Here is a 25,230-nt window from a genome sequence, read left to right on the forward strand (position 1 = left end):
GTACCAAAGTGATCCCAACCTGCTGCTTCAGAGGCTGACATCCGAGCTGAAACAGCCACAAGTCACCATCTGGCCTGATTTGGGACAGTCTTTTCTTTTTAGTTTATTTGTGTAGTGGCAGGAGGGGTGAAACTCCTTCTAGTCAACAGCCAGGCAGTTCTCCTGTTATAGAAAAATTATGAGAGTCCAGGCTCGACACAGTGGTGGGTGAGCTAAATTAAGAACCATATCCTCTCCTTCAAAGTCTAGACAGTGTATTTGTAGCTCTGGCTTATCTCAGGGGTTATAGATTCAGGGACCAGTGAGCTTTCGGTCCTTACATGGATGGGTTCGCTGTGACTCTTAAAAACATCCCACTGAAATTAGCACGCACAATTGGACAGATGCTTGGAAAAGATTACCCCTAATTTGGTTGAAGATCAGGTTTGGAAGTAAATTCTCTTAAAATCTGGGCTTTAGGAAATATAGGTTGAAGATGAAAGTGGTACATGTTGAAAAGAGGATATTAAAAATGTTATTTAAAACTGGGAGGCTGCCCTGGCCGGGTGGCTTGTTTGGTTGGACCATTGTCCCATACACCAAAAGGTGGTAGGTTCAAATCCCGGTGAGGGTACACACTCAGTCTGAGGGTTGAATCCCTGGTCAGGGTGCATGTGGGAGGCAACCAATCAATGTTACTCTCTCTTCCTTCCTGTCTCTCTAAAATCAATACAAACATATCCTTGGGATAGGATTAAAAATATATATATATATATAAATTTTTAAAAACTGGGAGGCTGATCCCTGGCACAGGACAACTTTTCCTTGATTTGCCACCCCTGGCCTTGTCTCTCTACTTATTTGAAGACCCCTGCTGTTCATAGGATGGATGTCTGCAGCTGCTCTGTGTATAAGTTTTAGTACTCAGCAGACTGGCCACCTCGGGTGAGAGGAACAGACTGGGAAAACATGTTCTGGCAATCCCACCTGCTTCAAAGGCTAAGTACTTACCCTTAGTCTGCAGCGGAGGAAAGACGTCCAGGCGCAGTCTGGAACAATCATTGTCACCTATCCAACTTCCGTGTCGATGACATCAAATGACAGATGCCAGAGAAATAATTAAAAATACACGAGAAAGAGTTTTCCATGATTCACTAAAGTGGTAGGAGTACTCTGTTAGTCAGAAAAGCTTAGAACCATTTATTAGCTGCTACCCAAAATTTAGCATTTAACTTAATTACGCCTCGTTAGGAATTAAGCAAAACAGTGTTTCAACATGACCAGCTGCTCCAGATCCCAACTGCTTCACAGTTGAAATTTTTATTTAATCTTTTGTTCTGTTTTTATGATTACACAATGAGCCCCATTCTTAACAGGTTAAACATTATGAAAAGTAAAATACGACACTGGCACGCTAACTTGTCTGTCCCGACCCCCTTTAGAACACCTAGGAATCAGGCCACCGCGCAGCCATGGCATTTCCTCTGGGAAGGAGATCCAGCTAGACGCCCCCTCCGCACAGAGCCCCTGCGGGACAGAAGCAGGCCTTATGTCAGCTAGGTTATGGCTGCATTTTTCTTTTCATTATCATCAAGGTGTCAAATACTGGGCCAGAAGAAGGTGGTCTCATAGAACCTTCAGTCAATCATCCTTTCTCAGAAAGAGATCGAGATTGACAGTGTGGGTCAAGTTAAAAGAAAACGAGGTGAGCACATTCCTGGTACATGGAAGGAAGCGAACCTCCATCACCTGCAGGTGATCAGAAGCACCACAGCCGATTAACTTAGAGCAGCGATGTTCAATGTTTCTCATCTCACGGCACACAAATTAATCACTAAAATTTTGCGGCACACCAAACTGTGTATTTTTTGCCGATCTGACAAAAAGAAAAAAATAGGTATAATTTTGATTCTTTCACACTGAACGACTATTGTTGCGTTGGCTGTCATTGTTTTATTTGACAACCTAAAGGAAAAGGGGTCAGTGCCCCTGACTAAATAGTCAGGTATTGCATGTTTTCAAGTCTTGCAGCACGCTAGTGCTGAGGCACACCAGTTGGAAATCGCTGACTTGGAGCATCATGAAGCCATGGGCCTGCCCATCTGCAGCTTGCGTTCTAATATAAGGAGAAATCGTGACCGCACATAATCAGTAAACATACGAATCACTGGGAGGGCAGAAGGTAGGGCAGAGTCAATAAGATGCGAGGAGGGTATTACTGACATCAGCCAGTTCCCTGCGCTAAAAGGCAAACATGATTTTAGGAATGAAATAAAACAAAAATTTCTATCCACATCTTTTCACTGTGAAAGAATTTGGAAACTAAGTTGTTTTTGTCCATTTCAAAACCAGTAAAAGAAGTCAACTAACTTGACCTGTGTATTGAAATGACCTGAAGAACAAAAATGGCTCAAGAACAACCCAGCAACTGGAAGACACAGTCTGAATCTCTGTGTAACTCTGGTCCAATTCAGTCCCTCACTGCTATGCTGGGAGGAGATCCAGGCAAAAATTTAAGCGGCTGAAAAAAGGGGGCACAGGGTGACAGCCTCTAAAAACCACAACTTGTTCCTAAACTTGAAAACCACTCAGAAACCTCCCCAAATCCATCTGGAACAACCACCACCACGTTCTACAGCGGCCCACTCTCCTCAAACTTGAATCGGCCCGCAGAGACATGCCAACTTGAATGACTCCGCTCTGAGTTACTCTCCAGCTTTCCAAATTTGGGCAGAAATGCAAACATTCACCTTCCCAGAGAGCTTTCTAGAATTTGTCTAGCATCACGGGTTGTCTATATATCCTGTCACTCGACCCAGTTTCAATAACCTCACAGTCCATGCAAGACACAGGGCCAGACCACATGCCAACCTCAGCCACAGGCTCACCTCTCCCCCAAGTCACACACTGTGCTGGCTGACCAAGGAGACCACTCACTAAAAACACAAACATCGAGACCTAGTGCCCATCTGTTGTCTGGGGTACAGTTCTTGAAACAGTTTTCTTAAAAGAGCATGTCTTCCACACTGATAACAACTGGCAAAACCACCTCAACATATGCTCTGCCCAGATAATGCAGGAGATTTTACCCAGCTTCTCCTTAAGCTGGAGAATTCAGCAGGAGTTAGAGGGACTTAAACGAGGTATATATTCCATTGCCTTTTGTAAACCAGGAGTAAAGGAAACTGAAGTTTTAATAGTCCAGTTGCACAGTCACCAAAAGTACCAGGACGTCCCTCTTTTAGAAGCTGAGGCCTCAGACTGAACTCTTCCCTGCCATCAGGCCGAGGCCTCACTCTGGTCATTTGCTTATTGCTTTCAGTCTGTGCTGTGCAATCAGGAACACTTTTTGGACAAGACAAACGTTCCTTAAATAATATGCCCATGATATGTCTTTTAAATATATATATATATTTAGTTGATGGATTGATTTTTACGGAGGAACATCTATTTGTTGTTCCACTTATTTATGCATTCATTGGTTGCTTCTTGTATGTGCCCTGACCAGAACTGAACCCACAACCTTGGTGTAACAGGACAACGCTCTAACCAACTGAGCTACCCAGCTAGAGCAATGTTTTTCTTCTTTTTGTTACTGAGTTGCCCAATGAAAGGAGCCTCCTGCTCTTACGGAGTTTGCAGAGACTAAATTTTAGAATAAAAAAGGAACTGGGTCATCCTGAGAAGCTGTAGGAAGCAATGGTGTCCTTTGAGGCGCACACTTTGAGAACAGAGTTCGGCACCCACTTGTTTCGGAGGAGGCTGGAGGCAAAGGGAGGGCTGGGAGGAAAGCAGAACCAGCAGCAGGGAATGACTTGGTCACTGACTCTCCTCCACCTTTCTTAGTAAGACATTTTGTTAGCAAGTAGTTTACCAGTTGTCACTGTTTAAATCTTAGCAGGGAAAAGGGAAGGATGTTGGAATGAAGAGAAATGAAATGGATGACTACCAATTGCTGGATTTTCTTCTTATAACAAGTTCATTCAGAATCTGGGGCTAGTCTTTGGTTTACACTGAAAGTGGGAAAATGGTGGCACATTTAAGGTGGCAGATAGCTGGGAAAAGAGGAGGGAAAGCAATGAAACCAGTGAGGTTTACCTGAAAGTGATCCCTTTTGTAAGGAAGAACCTCCATGAAAGTGCAGCAAGTAGGCTGGTCCCGGAGTTCCCTGAAATGAGGGAACTGCAGTTTGCATGCCGACTCTGCCTTGAACATCTGGGTCACCTGGGGCAGAAAGGCTGCTTCATCTTCCTTAGAGACCAGGGAGGAGGGAGGCATATGACTCAGTTTTAAAACCAGTACTTGGTAAAGTGGTAAGATGTCTGTGAAATGCTTTGAGTGGTCAGGAAACAAATCAGAGGCAAAAATTAAAAAATAATAACATAAAATAAAGCCCTGGCAGTTGTGGCTCCATGGTCAGAGCATTGGCCCATGAACTGAAGGATTGTGGGTTTGATCCCTGGCCCCAGTGGGGACATTTGCGGGAGGCAGCCACTCGATGTTTTTCTCTCTCCCTCCCTCCCTCCCTCCCATCCACTCTCTCTAAAAAAAAAAAAAAAAAAAATCAATGGAAAAAATATCGAGGATAAATAAATAAATACACTGCACATCACAGAATCAAAGGGAAATGAGTCATTGAGAAGCAGAAACACCAGTTCCCCAGGTAACCAACAGCTGCCTGGAGCTCCCTCCACTCTGGCCTTGGCCGTGAACCCTTTCGCTAGACGAGCCCAGAAGGCCTGCTGGGGAGAGATCTAGCTTTGGCTCTTGTCCGTAACTGCAACCATGTCCCAAATCACCCCCCGGAACAGGTGCAGAGGGAGACTAGAAGTGAGACTAGTCTATCAGAATAGACTTTTTGGTAAACCTTCTATCTTGAGAGAAGAGGGTTTAAACCAATAACCGAACACACAGGCTGATATACATCTGACAATAACAACAGACAAGGTGACCTATAAAAAGTCATTTAATGCATATTCCGGGATGGCCAATACAAGCTGGTTAGTTAATTAGCCCTTGAAGAGTTCTTTTTACAGTTATATAAAAATGTTTTGCCTTGTTAAAAAAAAAATCTAGTCTAACAAAAACATATCCACCAATGGCTTGTATTTTTTCCATTTTCAGGTTTGCAGATAATTAAAAATACATACATGTGCATCTCTGAGCATATCACTGTCCATTAGCTAATCAATTTTGGCAACACACTGCACAGAGGTATACCCCCATTGGTTTCCGACATTAAGTTAGCTTTAAGCTTACTGGCTATGCCAACAACTGGAGGCAGCTTGGAATCCAGTTCCTGGAAAGCATTGGCAGAATTTCCTACCCGTTTGCCTGACACCTTCTCAATGGTGAGAGGTCTGGGTACAGACTTGCTAATCCAGGGGTGTCTTAATGCTTGAGCTGGGGTCAGGCGGGAAGAAGGGTCCCAGTGAAGACACCTTTTCAAAAACTCTATAAACAAGTAGTCATCACACCCTTTCAGTGCAGTCACCCAGTCTTTGCTGCCTGGGGGACCCCGCTTTTTACCCCTGCGTGAGCGACCCCCCACAAGCACAACCCTCCCATCGGCCTGAGTAGTCATGGAACAGTAGCGAGGTAGGCCCTTGGAGTTAATAAAGTACTTGGCACGTTTGCACTGCTCCAGCAGTTTGGGTGGTGGCATCCCTAGAAGTTCCATCATGCAGGCCAACTGATCTCCTTCATCATCTCCAGGGAAGAGAGGCTGCCCTGTTAAAAGTTCTGCAAGGATGCAGCCAAAACTCCACATGTCGATAGGTGTGCTGTAGCGGCCTCCTAAGATGATCTCTGGAGCTCTGTAGAACCGAGACTGGATGTACGTGTAAAGCTTCTGGTACTCGAAACAGCTGGACCCAAAGTCAATGACCTTGGTTGCACTGCGCCCATGGTGCTTCAGGAGAATGTTTTCTGGCTTCAGGTCACAGTGAATGATCTTATTTTTGTGGAGGGCATCCAAGGATTGCAAAATGGATTGAGCAAACTTTCGTACTAACTGGACGCTAAAACCCTGAAACTTGTTTTTTTTAATTAGCTCATAAAGGTCTATGCTCAGCAATTCAAAGGCCATGCAAACATGGTTCCGGAATGTGAAACTCTCCAGCATGTGGATAACGTTCATGTTACCAGTTTTATCCTGCTTTCTAAGATGCTCCAAAATCCGGATCTCCTCAGCTGCTTGTCGATGGAAACGCTTTTCATTGCGCACCATCTTTAGGGCCACGTACTGTCGAAGTTTGTGATCATAGACCCGGGCAACCTGCCCAAAACTCCCCTTGCCAATAATTTTCAGCACCTCGTATCGATAAGCTAGATGGTCTCGAGGTACATGAATATAGGCGCCTTCTGCATCATCATACCCCCCATTATTGGGACCACCAAGAACTCCATGTCTTTTTTTGGCATTTGGACCCACGAAGTAAATTTCTGGATAGTTAATGATTTCCAGCTTCTCATAAGCAGTGAGGAGGTGTTTGTATTGCTTCAGTGCTTGCTCTGGAGTCAGAGGCACCACTTTGGATGCTTTGGGTGAACTGCTGGATTTTACCGTATTCAAGCTGTCTGAACTTTGACCCTGAGAAACAGAAGGAGAGCATTTTTCAGAGTCGTGGATGCCATCTGACTGAAGAGTATCAGATCTTCTGTTGCCAAATTCTTGAAACAGCTGTTCTACCTTCATCTCGCCTCCATTCAGAAAGCGCTGAGTGTTATCTCGTGTTAACTGCTCAGTGGTGATCTATGGAAAAGAAAAATGAGCATGATGTCAAAGTCACACAAAATCAGAGGAAGGATGAAAGAATCCTTCCCTGACACAACAGGACATATCCAGTCGCTTAAGTTAAAATGACCCAAAGGCGAGATAAGAAAAGCAGGAGTCTCTAGAAACTCTGTTATATTAATCCTCAGACTCCCCGAGCATTCTAGCCACCCCAACGCCGATATATGCCTTGCTCTGTTCAAGACAAGATGGTCTTCTTACCATACCCTAATCATTCTAGGTTCCTTCTAATAGGTATGTCTTTCTACTGAGAATCTTTCGCCCAATCACTCAAATCCTACACTCTTTCAAGCCCAATTCAAGTCTTCTCTCTTTCACTTAGAACTACTCCAAACCCATACTAATTAACCTCACAGCTTTTCAAGTCTGTACCACAAAATCTGGCTCTTGATTTTTTTAAATATTTTTTACTAATGGTTTCAAGTACCTTCCCAAATCTTAAGGGCATATAAGCAGGATCAAAACTATTACATTAAAGTGTTCTGTAAATAACAAAGTATTATTAAAGAACAGAGGCAGGATTTCAACCCAGGTCTCTGTCTGTCAGTCCAGGGCCCTTCCCATTAACATAACTTGGCACCAGGTTCTCCTACTGCATGTTCTACTGCTCTCCAGTGGGGCTGAATGCTGACCATGGCCTGGAACCAACCAAGGCCTCATCATCTACTCTCAGGTCCCTAAATAAGTTATTGCAGCGTTCTAGCTCAGCTCATGGAATCACAAAAGTTCTAAGCCAAAGAGAACTCTTGAGATCATCTAGGCCAATTCTTTATGTATCTGAGTAAGAGTGAGAACCCAATGCCCTCCTGCTTCTTGTAAAACTCTCCTAGAGGTCAAAGGGTCTCTCTCCCCCTCTCATATGTACATACACCTGCTCTCCCTCAGCATGAGCCTCAGTGATAAACGTATTACTACTCTTTTTACTTGATTTTGCTTAACCTTTGACTGTAAAAAACAGTAACCCACAAAAGCAAGCTCTACTTATTCCTCTGACTAGAAACAAGATTCTTTCAAATTAGATGGAAGAAAAGAAAAGCAAAAAAGCCAAACACTAAAAAAAGAAAAAAGAACACCTATGAAAAATGTAAGAAGGTGTGAGAAGAAAAAAAAAAGTTAAGTCTGTCATTAAAAAAAATTGTGGGACACTTCAAAGAACATCTGTTTTTCTTAATAAACCCTGAAGAACTGTATGCCAGATCTGTTTGATTTCTGACAGCCTCTATGATCAGGGGTAGATCATTCCAGGGGAGCTCTGAACTATAGTTATAATCTCTAAAAAAAATGATAAAATTTAAAGGCAATGATACAAAATGGCCAAACCTTTAAAAAACAGAATTTTTGTATAATCTAAACAAACAACACTTGACCTATTACCTTAAATAATGTAAAAGATGGAAATATAAACAACAACAACAACAAAAGGATAGAAGTATTTAAGTACTGACATACTCTTTTAAAGACAGCTCCTAATCTAAGTTATAAAAGCAAAGTATTAGTTCTGCCTCCTCCTTTTAGGTCATTTAATCAACTGAAACATTTGTAGAGTACTACAGTTAAGAAATGAGGTACTACACAATCTTACACAAAAGCAGCCAAGCAACTATAGAGACACTTTGGCATTTAGTTTTAAAGTAAGGAGGCAAGACATGGACCAGGAAAAATCTCTCTGATACCTAAATGGATAACTATCACTGGTCAAAAAAATAAAATGGGCCTGCAGACAGAACCTAAATACCTTGCTAAAATATAAAACATAAGGCAAGGTTTTTCTCATCAGTAATTAAGTTAAATAACTATTCCTGTTTTTGAGAATGAAAAAAAGAAGAGGGTCCTACCTATCCATCCAACATTCACCTAACGTTTACTGTTCACTATTATAAATGCTAAGAAAAAACAGGTGTTCTCAAGGAGCTACAATCTATGAGGAGATACTTTAGCTGAACCAGGGAACTAGAAAAGTTTGGTTATAGGTAAATTTATATAACAAAGTGAACATTTGCATGCATCTCAGCCAGTTTTCTTTAAAATTTTCACTCTCTAACTTAAATGCATCTGAATATTTACCACTAGTCTTGGGGACACATTCTGAAGCAATGTGAAGTCAGAAGACCTGGGTTGAGGTCCTGACTATACTGCTTAAAAGCTTTAAGTCCCTGGGCAGGTTGCTTAACCCTTAGCCCAGTTTCTTAGCCTCAGTTTATCTGCAGAATGCAGACAATAATACCTTAGAGGATGTTGTGTGAGTCAAATAATTAATAATAATAATATATGTGAAAGACCCTCACAAACTGTAAAACATTTAAAAAACACTGGTAACAATAATTCTCAATATATTAAGGTTTAAACTCCTATATAGCCTCCCTTTCCCATTTCTGTTGATCTCTTCTCCCTGGGGTGCCTTCTTCCGTATTTCCAGTCTCCCTCCGCTAGGCATATAGCACTAAAAATATGCCTTGTGCTCCATCAAGGCCCCCACAATAGGCCTTTCCTTAGGATGCACAGACATGCCTCACCCACTTTCTCCTCCACATAAAACCTGCTTTCCACTTGCTACACAATTTAATGTGTTACCTCTCCAGAGATATTTGAACTTTAAAGGAAGTTCAATGCCTTAACTCAAAGGAATGACTCTGTAAGAAATGCAGTCATCAATGACAAACTGGTAGAAAAGGTATTTGTGGTCCAGGGTCCATCCCTGGGCATTTCACCTACTCTGCCTATATGTAAGGCTGCGCTGGCTCTGGAGGTCTTCATTTCTGCTTGTGATAAAGAGAGGGTCTCAGGTACAGAACATTAATAACCGATATATAACAGAAATTTAATTTCCATAGAACTATTACAATCAGATTAAAAATGTCATTTTGATTTCCTGATTCATGGTTTTCCTAAAAGCGAGCCTAAATCTCTCTCCCTGAAAATTAAGTCTGCTTTTGCCCTCTGGAACTACATAGAAGTACCCAAATCTCATGTAAAAGCCCTTAGATAATTTTTTCTAGGTTCATTGTTCCCATGACATTCTCTATCTCCCAGGGCTGTGTCAGGTTCCCTTACTATTCTATTCACACTCTCAATATGGGCTGCACTGTATGTCTCTCTTCAGGAGTAGCCCCCAGAACAGAACATGCTACTTCAGGTCTAGTTCACCATGGATTATCAAGGTTCCAATCGCCAGTGAATCTGAAGAATTCCAGGAAGGAATTCTTCCACATAGGGAGGGGTTCTCTCCTTAGCATTCTTTCCTTTCCTGTAAATATTGCAAATACGGGCCTGAATCAATTATGTATCAAGCCTGTTGTGCTATAAATAAAATCTTCCTTCCATTGTTCTAGGACACTCTACAATTTTCACACATGCTAGAGTATAACAGTGTTAAAACACGGTGTAATCCTAGTCTGGGTTTATAATCACAACAACCAAGCAATGTACATGATCGACTATATCAAATATCTTAACTATGTAATTATACCCAGAGAGACAGATAATGCCAGATGAATCATGTTTTATTTAAGAATGCTTCACATACTGTTAATGTGGAGGTCTCTTGACATTTCAAATAGAATCTTCTACTGTGTTAATCAAGTCTTAAAGATCTTGTTAAGAAATTCAGAAAAAAATTGCCTTCTCATTCAGATATAAAGCACTACCCTCTCCTCCCTAGTTCTTGATCCAAAATCTCTGCACCACAAAACTTAACCCAATAAAAGCCTACGAGCAGATAATTCGTAGTTTACACGAATGCAAGAGCATCTTGGATAAATAATGATGCTAAAAGACTTTGTGAAAATAGTAATAGGGTGTTGGGATAGATTCATGGCATCATGAACTGTAAGTGTAACCAAGAGGTCAAAATGCATTTCTCAACAAAGTCTGCAAAGACACCACTGCGTTAAAATCTAAAACCTTGTGTTTCTCAAAAACTGTTACTGAGAATACCATACAGTAAGAAATTCATTTTGATTCTGAAACATACAATTTAACTGACCTACTGGAAGGTGATTAGCATTAGCCAACTCTGAATTAAAGTTAAAATGAACTTTAAGTCACATGTTAATGCACCACCCTCCTATAGAGAGGTGCTAACTGGCAGCAAGTAATCAAGAAACCGATGGCATAAAAAAAAAAATATGTGATGGTCAACACAATGAATATGTGATTCTGGAGTTCTCAAAGGTTTTTACATATTAAAGAAATAAACTGCCCTAGCCAGTTTGGCTCAGTGGTTAGAGCGCCAGACTGTGGACTGAAGGGCCCAGGTTCGATTCCGGCAAAGGGCACATGCCTCAGTTGCAGGATGGATCCCAGCCCTGGTCAGGGCTCCTGTGGGAGGCAACCAGTCAATGTGTCTCTCTCACATTGATGTTTCTTTCTTTCTTTCTCTCTCTCCCCCTTCCACTCTCTCTGAAAAGCAATGGAAAAAGTATCCTCCGGTGAGGATTAAAAAATAAATAAATAAATAAATAAATAAATAAATAAATAAACAAACAAACTGCCCTGGTTGGTTTGGTTCAGTGGTTAGAGCGACGGCCCACGGACTGAAGGGTCCCAGGTTCGATTTTGGACAAGGGCACGTACCTCCACTGCAGGCTCCATCCCTGGCTCGTGCAGGAGGCAACCAACCAATGTGTCTCTCTCACATTGATGTTTCTCTCTCTCTCCCCTTTCCACTCTCTCTGAAAAGCAATGGAAAAAATACCCTTGGTGAGGATTAAAAAAGAAAGAAAGAAAGAAATAACCTTACAGAGAATGGAAAGGAACCTTACTTCACTCCAGAGAGGAGATTAAAAATAGGGTGACCAACCTTCCAAATATATTTAGCCCATACTTTGTAATATTATTAGCCTTGAAAGTAGTGAAAAGGTTGATTACCAAAAGCTGACAAAAAGTTAGGAAGGACTATGAAAAATACAAGTAATTTTTTTTCATTTAGAAACAAATTTAGGTCTTCAACACAGAAAAATGAAGGAGAAATATTACAAATTAATCTCTTCAACTATCCAATCCGTTCATTAGATGCAGCAAATTTTAAAGTCACAGGATAGCTTCTCCCTATCATGGAACTTGTCCAAATCCTGCTCTCCTTGCTACGCTGAAGGAATATGAATTAACTTTTTTATTATCTTAAAAGTGTCCAAAGCTAAATTTCTGCAATCTCCAAAATGATTAAATGCCTCAAAAACCAAACTGTACTGTTATGTTTTATTTATGACCTATAAAATGAATGTATTCAAACTGATGGTTGCCAGAGGGGTAGAAAAGGGGAAGGAAATTAAGAAGCACAAACTTCCAATTATAAAATAAGCCACAGGATGTAAAATACAACATAGAGAATATAGTCAATAATATCATAACTATGTATGGTGCCAAGTGGATACTAGACCTATCAGTTTGAACAGTTTGTAAGGTATGTAAATGTATATAAACATATAAGCTATAATTAAAAATAAATTTTAAAAAGAAAAAATAAAACTAAAATAATAGTTCTCTTTAGCATACTAATAAACTAAAACTACATTTCTATATTATAGGTGAAAAACCTGCAAATCTATGTATTCAGGGATATTTTCTATTCCTTGTTTTTGTTAAATGGAGTCTTTGAATACACTTACAACAAAATATACATTACCTAGATAAAAGTAGCATATTTTTTTTTTCCTTAATGTCATGTATTTATCCCAGTGATTGAAAGGAATAGGTGGTCTCCAAATCAAAATCAATCTGAAAAGCTAACCTCAGATCACAGAAGTTATTATTTCAAAATCAAGACGAAACCGAAAGGAAACAAAGAGTCTGGGTTGCCAGCGAGATGTAACCGTACCTTGGGCATTAAGTAGCACTTCCTCCTTTCCAAGACAATTACAGCACAAACAATTACTTCATTTACTTACATTTAGTCTTCTAGGTAGAGGTGGCTCGGAAGGATTGCAGAGAACATTTGAACAGGGTGGACATTTGGTTTCATCTATCATCATGAATGTATCGTAGACACCATCCCCCAATCTAGTAGAAAGGATTGCAGATAAAATCTGTTAGTAACTGAAGTATATAAATTTCTATTTCCAAAACATCCTGTGTCTTAACTGCTTCATGTCTGTTGCAAAGAATAATGAATGCACATAAATGTCTATACTACACTGGGGTGTCTGGCAGAGGAAGAAAGTTTCCTTTTTTTAAAAAGTATAGCATTTCTAGGTTTGTATTTTGAAATAGTTAAAACAAGTCTTTCTGGATGTTAAAAAGAAGGGCTATTAAAAAGATTTCACTTAACTTACTACCTAGTTTGACTCTCATGCCTAAAAACTAACCAGAATGTTAAAAAAAAAAAAAAAAGTTACTGTATTTTCCAGACTTGGATTCTAATCTCAGCTCTACCCCTGGCTGCACTGCATTCCTCCTGAGCCTGTTTTCCACATGCTATACTGGGAAGAATTCCAGTCTACACACTCTGGGTCTTACAGGCAAGAAATAAAGGCCTTCTTAGCGCTTTTTTTTTTTTTTTTTTAACTTATCTATTTAACATCTACCTAAATTGTAGCAAAATACATTGAAAACTACAGCAAATATTAAGGAATCCTCTAAATGACAGAATGTGCTAAATTTCCCTTCATTGTTATCCACTCCATTTTCTGGTGGATGCTGGAAGCTAAATTCTAAATGACTAAGGGTCATTTCTTCTTTAACACTGTGCCTACACCATGGTAAGGAGACACAAAAGATGAAGGGGATTTATTTAATCCACAAGATGGCCCTGAATAATGTATTTCATCTGCCACCAAGAACCTGGATTTCCCAGTTACACACATCAGCATTTCATTACATCAGTTTTATATGGTATACGATGATGATGACCCAGTTGCAGGGCCAGTCTTTTTTTTTTTTTTTTTTTTAATCTTTAAAATATGCTAGAATATTTCAGTTGCCTTTAAAAACTATTTTGCAAAATTAGTTCTAGGGTTTTCTTAATTGATGTTATAGGAACACAAACAGTAAAAAAAAACCAAAAAAACCCAAAAAACCACTGCAAATATTTTTGAAATGTCCTTTTTAAAACATGCTCACATTCTGACAGAATCATTTATATCTTCAACGAAAAGTGCTTCGCTGACAAAAACCAAAAAATTCTGGATGTGACTGTCTCTTTGCCAACAGTGTGAACAAAACAGACAAAACGGGACAGACGCCCACATCTCAAGAGGAAAAAGAAAAGACACAGAAGATCTACAGATTTCTTACAAATCGCCGGAGGAAATTACCCAAAGGAAGTCTCCGTGCAAACGAAGCGAGGGGGCCCTGCACCCCATTTAGGTGTAAAATACAACGCCAGGCGGAGAAGCCTTCAAAACAGGACCCGCCGAAAGCCCTACCTGCAGAGCCCCTCACCTGCGACCCCCGAGTCAAACCGCACTCCTCACATCGAAGCCCCAAGAGTTCAGCAGCCCTCGGCTATCTGCTCTGAGCAACAGGGCTTCTCGGGGAGCGGCTGCGCCCTGCCTCCCCCAGGTGGCTAAAAAGTCCCAGTTTAGAGTCCCCTACCTCTGCCCCCGATCTAGGGCTTCCGAGGTGATCCCGAGGGTGGGAACCCCGCGTCCCTAAACCCGCTCCAGCTCCCTCCCGGGCTCTCGGGGCGCTGGGGGAGGGGAGCAGAGGAAGAGGGTGGGCCGGCTCCTGAGGGGGTCAGACCCCCTCTGCGTCCCTCCCGCTGGGGTCCAGGTTTTCCCCGCCCCCTGACCTCGCCGGCCAGCGCCCGCCGCGCCATCGGGCGCCCCCAGCCCGTTACCCAGCGGCGCCGTTACCTCCGCTGCTGGGGCGGGAGTCCGGCTCCGGGCGGCCCCGCATCCTTCCGCCCCGGCCCGCGAGCCGTGCCTCCCATCGGCTAGCTCGGGACCCCCGGGGGGAGGGGCGGCGGTTGGAGGGCCCGGGGGGCAGCGTCCACCTGCGCCGGGGCGGCGGCCTCCCGGGCCGCGGCGCTTCCCAGGGGACCCGCGTGCAGACGCCGCAGCTCCGCGCGCCTTCGCTCGCGACTGGCCTGGCCCCGGAGGGAGAAGAGGAGAAGCGGGCGGGAGGGCGGGGGAGCGGGCGGTCGCCTAGCAACCGCGGCACACCCCCGGGAAACGCCTCTGCGCAAAGACGCGTGACGCACGGGGGCGGGGCCCGAGGCCGACGCCACGGCGCAGGCTCCGGAAGGTTCGAGGCGCGGCGCCGGCCGCGGGCGGACGGGTTCGGCGGGCGCCGGGCTGAGGGCCGAGGGCGGCGGCCGCGGGGGAGAAAGGCTCGGGCGGAGGCCTGTGAAAGCGGCGCTCAATGCCCAGCCCTGCCTCCGTCTGCTGTCCCTTAACACGTTGCGGCCTGGAGCTCTAAAACCTCTTTGGAATTTGAATTAAAAAGTGAGTGAAAAGAATGTGCAATTTTCCCGGCTTCCCTGCGGAGCCTCCCCCCAGCAGTTCGGTCAGTTACGTAGGAGGGCAGCGGTCACAACCAGTTCGTGACACCACCAGGGCTTTCGAACGTTACATTGTTTTATTTCATCTCAGTAACCGTGCCAAAGGACGGCCCTCTTTTACAGATGTCCGCTCTCTTGTCCAGAATATGAACAGGACCGAGTCCCCTGCCGTGGGATGCCACGGACGGAGGGCTCATAGGGCCACTTCAGGGATGAGAAAACTGAGGCCAGACGAGCCGTGCTCCCTCGGGGTCTTCCTGTTGGCAAAACCTGAACTAGAAGCGCAAATCCCCAGGCTTCCTCCTGCTGCACCCGACCCCCTGGAAGGAGGCTTTTCTTCGGGGGGGGGTGGGGGGGTGTCCTTTCTGCAAAGTTAAGACGGTTTCCTTAGTAACATCGATGTTAAACGGATTTGGGTAGTTGAAACTAAAGTGGGAGGGAAAGAACACAAGTGGTGTTTTCTTGAGCGCGGCATCCAGTCGCCTTTCCTAAAACCTGCAGAGCACGAGGCACCTGACCCTCAAGGAAAAAGACCCGACGCTGTGCCTGCAAATGCCAGACGCGGGCGCCCCCTGCTGGCACTCGGGGGCTCACTGACCCAAACCAGAGTCCCAGCAGTTGAAATTTTCCATCCAAGGCTCATTTCCGTGTGACCAAAAGTCATATTCCTTGTTTTCATGCTTCCAAGTAAACATGCCCTTAAAATCCAAAAGTTCTTCACTTATTAAATTAAGACTGTGTTCGTTTGGGGAATTGTATTCTTTGGGACCAGTATTGCTTTAGCCTCTGATAGAAATAGAAATAAAAATGTTTCCTTCCTTGATGCTTTAAACATTTTTTTCCCCTAATTTTGTAAATAAGGTTTTTGCCCCTCCTCCCCCAGAGCAATCCTGTGTTCTTATAGGTTTGAATTTGGGCTCCTATGGAAGCTTTTGTTTAAACAAAGTTCCATGGCAACAAAGGGTTTGAACTAGATTGTTGCTGAAATCTCTTTCAGCTCTCAGATTGCAAAATTCTATTAAATAATCACTGTTCTTAGTGCTTATGTGGACACCTTAGACCACTTGGAATGAGACTTGCCCCACAAGCTTTGTTATTACCTCATTCTGAGTCACTGCTTTGAGAGGATTGGATCTCCCATCTGTGAGCCAACCTTAAGTATCCCTGCTCCCTTCCTGCCTCCCTTCCCTCCCCGAGGCGGGAACCACTGAGGATTTCTTTTATCTTTTCACTGTTGTTCCCATGGTCAAGGGAGAGATGATTCCTTGAGGCTGCTGGAGCTTCCTAAACCTAACTTTAGTGACCCAAGTACTTTCCAGAATTTCTTCAAAGAGCCCCTGATTTAACAGTGTGGCTGGGTTACAGTCCCCCACCAAGCTACTGCTTGGCTCTCCAGCTCTTGAGCAGGCCGCTTCCACACCATTCACCCCCTTTCTTCCCCTCCAAAGTCCCACTCAAAGGTAGTTAAAAATCGCCATTATCTTTCTCCATGAAGCTAAAGTCAGATTTATCTACCGTAGGTTAGCCCAATATCCTGATACCTGCCTGCCCTTTGAAGCCAGTTCTAATACATCTGCAAAGCAAGGGACCTGTAACAAATCAAAAACAAAATGGAACTATTTCAGGATCTTCAAAGATCATCGGATCACTCAGAATGTGATAACAGCAGTTTCAAAGCCGTAAGGTAAGAAAATATTCCTGTGGCCATGTGATTCTGGAACTGTGATGAAACAGTTGTTGGTAGTTAGGTGAAGTTTAAATCATTTCATTGCTGAGAATTATTCTTTGGAGCAGGATGTGCCATAATGCATAGTATGACATGAATCACAGAATTGGAATGCATTTTAAAAATCACTTGGAGAGAACTTGTTTGAGTCACTCTTTTCCCCAAGCTATATCAGTCTCAAATTCACCTGAGCTCCGAAACATGTACTTGGTGGTGTGTGTTTTTTGTGGTTTTTTTTTCCAGAAACAAGAAATCAACCTTGCTGAAGCACTAAAGCCATGTCTTATTTTTCTAGAGCCCTAGGAAACTATCTTCTGAACCTCACTCTCTCCTCGTTTTCACTCCCTCTAAGCTTTGAAAGATGCCCCCATCAATGCTTCTGAATCTTGAAAACAACAACAACAAAAAACAAAATCCCTATGCTTCTTCCAGCACTGTGTCTCCTAAACTCCTAAGCTTGTTCTTACTAATCCCTAACCCTATAAACATATTTTTTTTTCCCAGAATTTCTGCCATCTCTTTTCACTTACTCATCCTCAGTCAGCATGACTGGTTCTACCTACAGCCCTTGAGACATTTCCAAAATCTTAAAACTGACCAGGACCCTTTCTAATCATCACTACAGTGTGCTATTTATTAAGTGTTTATTTATGTTCCAGGCACCATCTGAAGTGCTTTACATATATTTTCTCATTTAAAACTCACAACAGCCCCATGAGATAGGTATTATCTCCATTTTACACTTTGGAGAACAATCTCAGAGATTCATAACTTGTCTAAGGCCACCCAGCTGGCATGTGGTGAATTGGAATTCAAACCCTGGTCTGTTTGATTCTAAAACCCACTCCCGTTGCTGCCTGAGCTTGTCAGGGCAGCTCAGACTAGATCCCTGGATGCTTTGAATTCTCTGACATCCAGTTTCCCTTGAACTAAGATTCCAAAATGTGGTAGACGCCATAATGATTCTCCAATGATGTCCATGTCCTAAATTCAGAGCTTGTGAAGATGTCACTTTAAATGGCAAAAAGGGACTTTGCAAATGGGGTTAAGTGAAGGATCTTGAGCTGGGAAGATTACCCTAGATTATCCCAATGGGCTTGAGGTAATCACAAGGGTCTTTATAAAGTAGAAAAGGGAGGCTGGAGAGTCAGAGAAGGAGATGTGAAGATGGAAGCAAAAGTCAAAGAGAAAGAGAGATTTGAGGATGCTTGTTTTTGGTTTGGAAGATGAAGGAAGGTGCCACGAGTCAAGGAGTGAAGGTGGCCTCTAGAAGCTGGAAAAGGCAAGGAAACAGATTCTCCCCTGGAGCCTTTAGAAAGAACACAGTTCTGCCAACAACAACTCGATTTTTGGATTACTGACCTCCAGAACTGTAAATTATTAAATCTGTGTTGTTTTAAGCCACTAAATTTGTGGTAGTTTATTACATTAACACTTAAGAACCTTGGATACTATGGTTGATTAAACATGGCCACACATTCTTTGCTGCAGTTTCAGGCAAGTGGTGGAGACTATTTTCTCAGTTCTTGAATCTGCCTAGCCATGTGACTTGCTTTGACCAATAGAAAGTGACAGAATTGGTTTGCGTGATTATGAGTTTAGGCCTCAGGAGACCTTACAGGTTCTCTCTCATGCTCTTAGATGCTGCCACCATGTGGACAAGTCTGAACTAGATTGGTGGAGAATCTTTGCCAACACCACTGTCAGACAAGTGAGAGAGGCCATCCAGCAGAGGTGTGCTGTCCAATGACAGCAGTCACACGAGGATCCCAAGGAAAGCCAGCAAAAGAACCAAGTCAACAGACCCTTGAGAATTGTGGGCAAATAAAATGATTATTTTAAACCACTAAGTTTTGGGGTGCTGCGATAAATAACTGATACCAGTATACTTTTGAAAAATATCAATTCCTACCTACTTTCCAATCCCACCAGATCTAATGATTATGAATTCCCTGGTAAGGGACTCCACTGATATTTTTGTTGGGGGTGTTGTCCACCCACCAGGTTTGGAACTCACTAGTGCAGACCTTGGAGACCAAATCCTGCTGGACCTTGGAAACCACCAAGGCTGTTCTACTCATAGCACCAGGGCCAAGGAAATCAATTCTCTGTCACCTAGTGTACAGGTCAGGACTTTTTATATTGCAAGTATTAAAACACACACACACGCACGCACGCACGCACACACACACCCCCCCCCAACAGTCCTGGACTGATGGCTCAATTGTTTGGAGCATCATCCTTTACAATGAAAGGTTGCAGGTTCGATCCCTGGTCATGGTGCATATGGGAGGCAACCCATCAATGTTTCCACCCCCCTTCCTCTCTTTCTAACATAAAAACATCCTTGGGTAAGGATTAAAAAACCAAAGAAAACAGCTGTAACTGCTTAAATAAACATTTAAAAATAATCCTTTTAAGCATTAGGGCTAAATTCAGGTATGGTGTGTGCCTGTTCTCTCCCCATTTCTTGGCTCTGTGCTCCTCCATGCTGACTCCATTCTCAGGCTGCTTCTGTGCAAGCAAGATGGCCACTAGCAGTTCCAGGATGCATGCAGTGGAAAAGCTCTCCCTGTATTCTCCAAAAAGTCTCCCTCTATACCATTGGTTTTGATTAGGCCCATCCTTGAACTAAATCTGTCACCAGGCAAGCGCAATGCTCTAATGGGTCAGGCCCGAGCCACCTGGAGCCAACAGCAGTGTCATCTGAAGAACATTGGTCAAGAGTTAGTGGGGACAGTGATTCTCCAGAGAAAAATTGCTACAGTGGGTTCCAGAAAGGGGATAAATGGATGTTGGGCAGCAAAACCAACTGGGATCTACTGGACATTGGAGATTAGCTCCATCAGTGTCGCTTAAATCCAGATCCACATCAGGCTCACCTGGCTACTGGAAATCTTTCACCTCCTCAAATCTCAAATGCCTAGACACCGGGCTTCGAAATACATCTCACCGTGTCACCTGAATGATGGAAGGAGGCAGTCCTCAAAAGTGCCCCCCATGCACTGTGAAGCGATTTGTGAAGTACTTCCCATGTGATAATTTCAGCTCAGCAATTAAGGGCCCTACCAATATGTCTCTATATTCATAACCTTTTAATTTCATGTATCTCTTGTATTATTTCAGGGGATGTCCCAGTCAAACATTTTCTCAGAAAGCTAATCCATCAGGGGAGTTAAAATTAACTGAAAATGTTTAAAGATGTAGAATAATGTTTTTATCTGGATTACTCACATGGGGACAACCATATGCGCTTGGAAGAAATACTCGGATAAATGCCTTATGGGAACAGTTGGGACAAGTGAAAAACTCCTGAGACACATTCAGAAAAACCGATGATGTCTAAACTGACTTAGGAGGAGGAGGGGTCTGTTTGTCTGCGGGGATAAAGGCGCCTGAAAACTGAAGGTCTCTCCCCTTTCCCTTGCCTAGCTCAGCCCCTCCTCTGAACAGAGAGCAAGTATCTGGGCCTGAGGGGAATCCAGTCATTTCTACTTGCCCTGATTATAAGGATGCATGCATGGGTCTACCTCACTTTTTGAGACAGGGACCTTGTTGCATTAAATGGCGTAGAGATTAAGAAGTACAAGTTGGTACAGCAGTTACAAAATAGTCACATGGATGTAAGGTACGGCATAGGGAATATAGTCAATAATATTGTGATAACTATGTCTGGTGCCAGGTGGGTACTGGAAATACCAGGGGAACACTTTGTAAAGTATATGATTGTCTAACCACTGCTGTACACTGGAAATTAATACAGAATAACACTGAGTGTAAACTGTAATTGAAAAATAAAAAAATAATTTTCATATTCCCCATGTCAAGCACAGTGCCCAGCACATAGTAGGCTCTCAGCAAAGATGTTATGTGACCAGAATTTTAGAAACTATCCCCTGATCAATGGACATCTCCGTCTTACTATCCACTACTCTCTGCAAAATTGTACTTGCTGGCTGGGCTGATGCAGTGGGCCTCACTTTTGTTTGCTTGCTTGCTTTTTAAGAGAAAAGCTGGCTCTTGCCCCATCAAGGCTATAACATAGTCCTTCCAGGTTGAGTGCCCTCAAGGAGCAGCGGAGAATAGGAAACGTGTTTGCAGTGGGCCCTGGAAAGTGGCCTTTCTCCTCCAGGCTTCCAGAGCTCCTCATGAGTTTCTCTGTTGTCCAGAGCCCCGAGGCTGCTCAATGCCCTGAATCACCAGCATGGTCATTGGTTGTCTTTTATAGCCAAGGCCCTTTGCTTGGTGCATAGAAGGTTCCAGACCTTCACCCCCACACTATTATCCCTATAGATGCTCCCTCTTGCTCCTTGGTTTTTCAGTCACTAAGAATCAATGTTCTCAGCTCACAGCACTGGAATTTATACTTATTATAAGAATTTCCCAGTTTCCATCCACTTTTACTAAATAGTTGTTTCTTCTCTGGCTTAACCTGTCTTTCCTGGGCTGTATCTCACAGGCCATCAACATATTGTACTATGGGAGCAGACCCATAGGTAGGGTGTGCATGTCCCACATACAGTTTGAGACATACTGATGCTAAAAAATTATTCATTTTTCCTCCAATTTAACTGGGAACCTTGTATTTTTGTTTGCTAAACCTGGCAACCCTAGGTGCAGGGAATAGATTCTTCATCTGAAATACTTTGAATTAGACTTGAAATCTGCTCTTAGAAAAATCACCCTAAGTAACTTCCCTCTCCCACCTTCTCCCCAAAACACAAACTCACACACACTCAAATGCATATAATCTTATTTCCTAAATCCTTTAAAAATTTTTGGATATTTTTATTTACTAACTTTTAAAGGTAAATTTTACACCCAATAAAATGTATATTTAGACGAGTTTTGACAAATGTGTGTCCCTGTGAACCCCCCTCCCCAAATCAAGATATAGAATATTTCTGTAACCCCTTTGGGCCCCTTTCCAGTTAATTCTCTCACCCCAGGGTCAACCTCCACAGATTAGTGTTATTTGTTCTAGAGTTTCACATAAATGACATGATACAGTAAGCTCTCTTTATTTTCTGGCTTCTTTCTCTCAACATGATGTTCAAGATTCACCCATATAGTTGCAGATATCGTAGTTCATTCTTTTTTTTATTAAGGAGTAGGTGTCCTCTGAGTAGAGAGGCCACAATTTGTTTATCCAGTTACATGTCAATGAACATTTGGGCTGTTTCTCCACTTTGGAGCTACTGTGTATAAAGTGCTTATGAACATTGTGTACAGACCTCTTTGTGAGCATATATTTTTATTTCTCTTGCATTAGTTTTCCAGGGCTCTGTAACAAATTGCCACAAACTGGGTGACTGAAAACAACGATATTTTCTCTCAGTTTAGGAGCCAGAAGTCTGAAGGGTGTCACAGGGTTGGTTCCTTCCAGGGGCTCCGAGGGAGAGTCTGTTCATGTCTGTTCTAGCTCCTGGTGGTTGCCAGCAATCCTTGGCATCCCTTGGCTTGTAGCTACATCACTCTAGTCTCTGCTTCTGTTGTCACATGTCATATGTAGCCTGAGGGATAGTGGAGTGGAAGATGGATAGATAAGCAGGGAAATGGGGCAACCTGACCAGCTGGAATGAATACCTCTGTGCCAATTCTTGCCTCCACCCTAAATTTATAGGCTCTCTGAAGGCTGGCTTACCAACCTTAGATTGGGCTGGGCAAAGGAAGCAGATGTTCCTGGCTTTCTTCGCATAGTTTATCTCTCTGTACACCCATCCCTTTAGGAGGTTTACATCCAACCTCCCCATATTCCAGGAGTGTTGCCCAGTCCCAGAATCTAGAAAGTCTCTTGCCTTCAAGTCCTCTAGAAGGAAATACTAAACAAAAGCCAGCCTGTCTGGGCTCAGCTTTGCTGTAGAGAGCACAAAACCAGAGGAACTATGACATTCAGAAAAAGATGCACCGCACTTGTCCCCTGGATTTCTTTTATTTATGGTCTCTGTTGTGTAATCTGTGCAGTTTTACCTAAGTTTGACTACAGGACCCCAAAGTACAGCAAGAATCAGTTAAAAATGAATATTTCTCTTAGGCTCAGGTATCATTTGAGATCCTGACTTGGAAGTTTAGGAAGCATCTTGACTCAGCCCCAGAGCTTTGAGTCTGGACTTTGCTGGCCCCTTACCTGGTCTTCCCTCAAAATCCATGTGTAACTTCAGGGCTTCCATCCCGCTCAGGCACCCTTGGCACTTTGCCTTTCCCTTCTCCCTGCTGCAGGCATCAGCTCCGGAGCTTGAAGATCCCTGGGTACGTGGGTCATCTGTTAAGGCAGGATTCCTTCATTCATGGTTTCTAAGAGTCCATTAGGTTCTGAGAGTTTCCAGTAACAGGCTTCTGCCACAGGTTGTGGAGAACATCTTCACCCCAAATCAGTCCTTCCAGGTCTATCCCAGGAAAGGAAGTAACTAACTTTCCGAGGTGCAGAAGATTTTACTTCTGGGCAGCTATATGATCTTCTGCCCGATTGCTAGTGTTTGAGGCCTTCTACTGGCTTCACCTGGGATCCTCCAGATTCATTAGCTTTTGGGGGTGTGAGTTGGGGGAGGCTGTGAAGAAGACAGGATTTTTAAAACCCAGCATAATATGTAGTTGGGTCAGTCCCCAGAAGAAAGAAAGGACAAGAGGGCATCATATTCAAAAGAAAGTCTTCACCCTGCTGAAGGCAGCTCGGAGCTCTTGAAGCACGTGGGCGGGCTGGCTGGGAAGTGGGTGTAGGTGTTTTCAGATTGGGGGTCCCGGTCTCGGCTGGCCCCCACCCCAGCCAGGAGGACCAGGCAACACAGCAGTGCTGAGCTGGGCATGGTGGTGCTCTGCCTTCTTCTGCGAGCCAGTCTTGTGGTTCGGTTTTGCAAGAGCAAGGCCCTAATGTGTAGACCGTCACCTATTGTGTCCCCCTTTTATATTGTGGGTTCAGTAGGGCCTCCCCATTCATAAAAAAACACGGAGCCACAGATTTCCTGGCAAAGGTTTTTTCTGATTAAAGCTCCTCCTTTCCCTAGACCTTTCCAATTTTGCATTAATCAAACAGGCTCCTAAATTTTCAATTTCTGTTGGATGTAAAATACAGAATAGAGAATATAGTCAATGATATTGTAATACCTGTGTATAGTGCCAGGTGGGTAGTAGACTTATCAGGGGCATTACTTTGTAAGTATATAAATGTCTAATCACTATACTGTACATTTGAAACTAATATCATATTTTTTTAAATTTTTTTTTACTTTTTAAATTTATCTTTATTGTTGGGAGTATTACAGGTATACCATTTTCCCCCGCAACAGACCCCCTCCACTTTGCTCCCACCCCCTCCCCAGGCCTTCACCCCGTTATTGACTGTGTCCATGGGTTATGCATATATGCATATAACTTCTTTGGTTAATCTCTTCCCACCCTCCACCCCCCTTCCCTCTTTCCTCTGAAATATGATCGTCTGTTGCATGTGTCAATGTCTCTGGATCTGTTTAGTTCATCAGATTCTTTTGTTCATTAGTTTCTTCTTAAAGAAGACCCTTCAACATTTCCTGTAGTGCCGGTCTGGTGGTGATGAACTCCTTTAGCTTTTTCTTATCTGTGAAGCTCTTTATTTGACCTTCAATTCTAAATGATAGCTTTGCTGGGTAGAGTAATCTTGGTTGTAGTTCCATGTTTTTCATCACTTTGAATATTTCTTGCCACTCCCTTCTGGCCTGCAAGGTTTCTGTTGAGAAATCAGCTGACAGTCGTATGGGTGCTCCCTTGTAGGTAACTAATTGCTTTTCTCTTGCTGCTTTTAAGATTCTCTCTTTGTCTTTAACCTTTGGCATTTTAATGATGATGTGTCTTGCTTGGGACCCTCTGTGCTTCCTGGACTTGAAAGGTGATTTCTTTCCCCAGGTAGAGGAAGTTTTCTGTAATTATTTTTTCAAATAGGTTTTCAATTCTTTGATCTCTTTCTGCCTCTTCTGGCACCCCAAATAATACAAATGTTGGGCCTCTTGAAGTTGTCCCAGAGGCTCCTTATACTGTTTTCATATTTCTGGATTCTTTTTTCTTCTTGCTCTTCTGGTTGGGTGTTTTTTGTTTCCTCATGTTCCAAATTGCTCATTTGATTCTCAGTGTCCTCTACTCTACTGTTGATTCCCTGTAAATTTTTCTTCATTTCAGTTCCTGTAGCCTTCATTTCAAATTGGTACTTTATTATGTTATCAATTTTCTCAGTTATTCCCTAACCATTTGTTTAAACATCCTTATAACCAAAATTCTGAACTCTCTATCTGTTAGCTTGCTTGGATCTATTTAATTTAGTTCCTC

The 25,230-nt window shown here is 43.0% G+C and overlaps 2 protein-coding genes across 3 annotated transcripts in view; one reads left to right on the top strand and one right to left on the bottom strand.

Moving 5' to 3' along the window:
- Positions 1–4,928: 4,928 nt before the first annotated feature.
- DYRK3 (dual specificity tyrosine phosphorylation regulated kinase 3) lies at positions 4,929–14,723 on the bottom strand. Its single transcript, XM_081121078.1, has 3 exons — positions 14,566–14,723; positions 12,661–12,772; positions 4,929–6,733 (listed from the first exon to the last, which is right to left on the bottom strand). The coding sequence occupies exons 1-3, from the start codon at positions 14,640–14,642 to the stop codon at positions 5,159–5,161; spliced, it is 1,764 nt and encodes a 587-aa protein (XP_080977204.1). The 5' UTR covers positions 14,643–14,723; the 3' UTR covers positions 4,929–5,158.
- A 256-nt stretch (positions 14,724–14,979) lies between these two features.
- Positions 14,980–25,230, top strand: part of EIF2D (eukaryotic translation initiation factor 2D) — a 31,557-nt gene continuing 21,306 nt past the window's right edge. The window contains exons 1-2 of one of the 2 annotated variants that reach the window (XM_081120448.1): positions 14,980–15,156; positions 16,733–16,896. In XM_081120448.1, the coding sequence (XP_080976574.1) occupies positions 16,823–16,896 (74 nt within the window). In that variant the 5' untranslated portion in view covers positions 14,980–15,156; positions 16,733–16,822. The remainder of the gene's footprint in view (positions 15,157–16,732; positions 16,897–25,230) is intronic. The other variant, XM_081120449.1, reaches the window with a different exon arrangement.

The sequence above is a fragment of the Miniopterus schreibersii genome (genome assembly GCF_964146895.1).
Source record: "Miniopterus schreibersii genome assembly, chromosome: 19".
In the NCBI taxonomy this organism is placed as follows: domain Eukaryota; kingdom Metazoa; phylum Chordata; class Mammalia; order Chiroptera; family Miniopteridae; genus Miniopterus; species Miniopterus schreibersii.

Excerpts from the sequence above, each read along its gene's own strand:
- DYRK3 (XM_081121078.1), bottom strand. The coding sequence starts at position 14,642 with ATGGGAGGCACGGCTCGCGGGCCGGGGCGGAAGGATGCGGGGCCGCCC. Across the intron at positions 12,773-14,565 it reads CTCCCGCCCCAGCAGCGGAG|ATTGGGGGATGGTGTCTACG; the intron begins GTAACGGCGCCG and ends CCTTTCTACTAG. Across the intron at positions 6,734-12,660 it reads CTCTACCTAGAAGACTAAAT|ATCACCACTGAGCAGTTAAC; the intron begins GTAAGTAAATGA and ends TCTTTTCCATAG.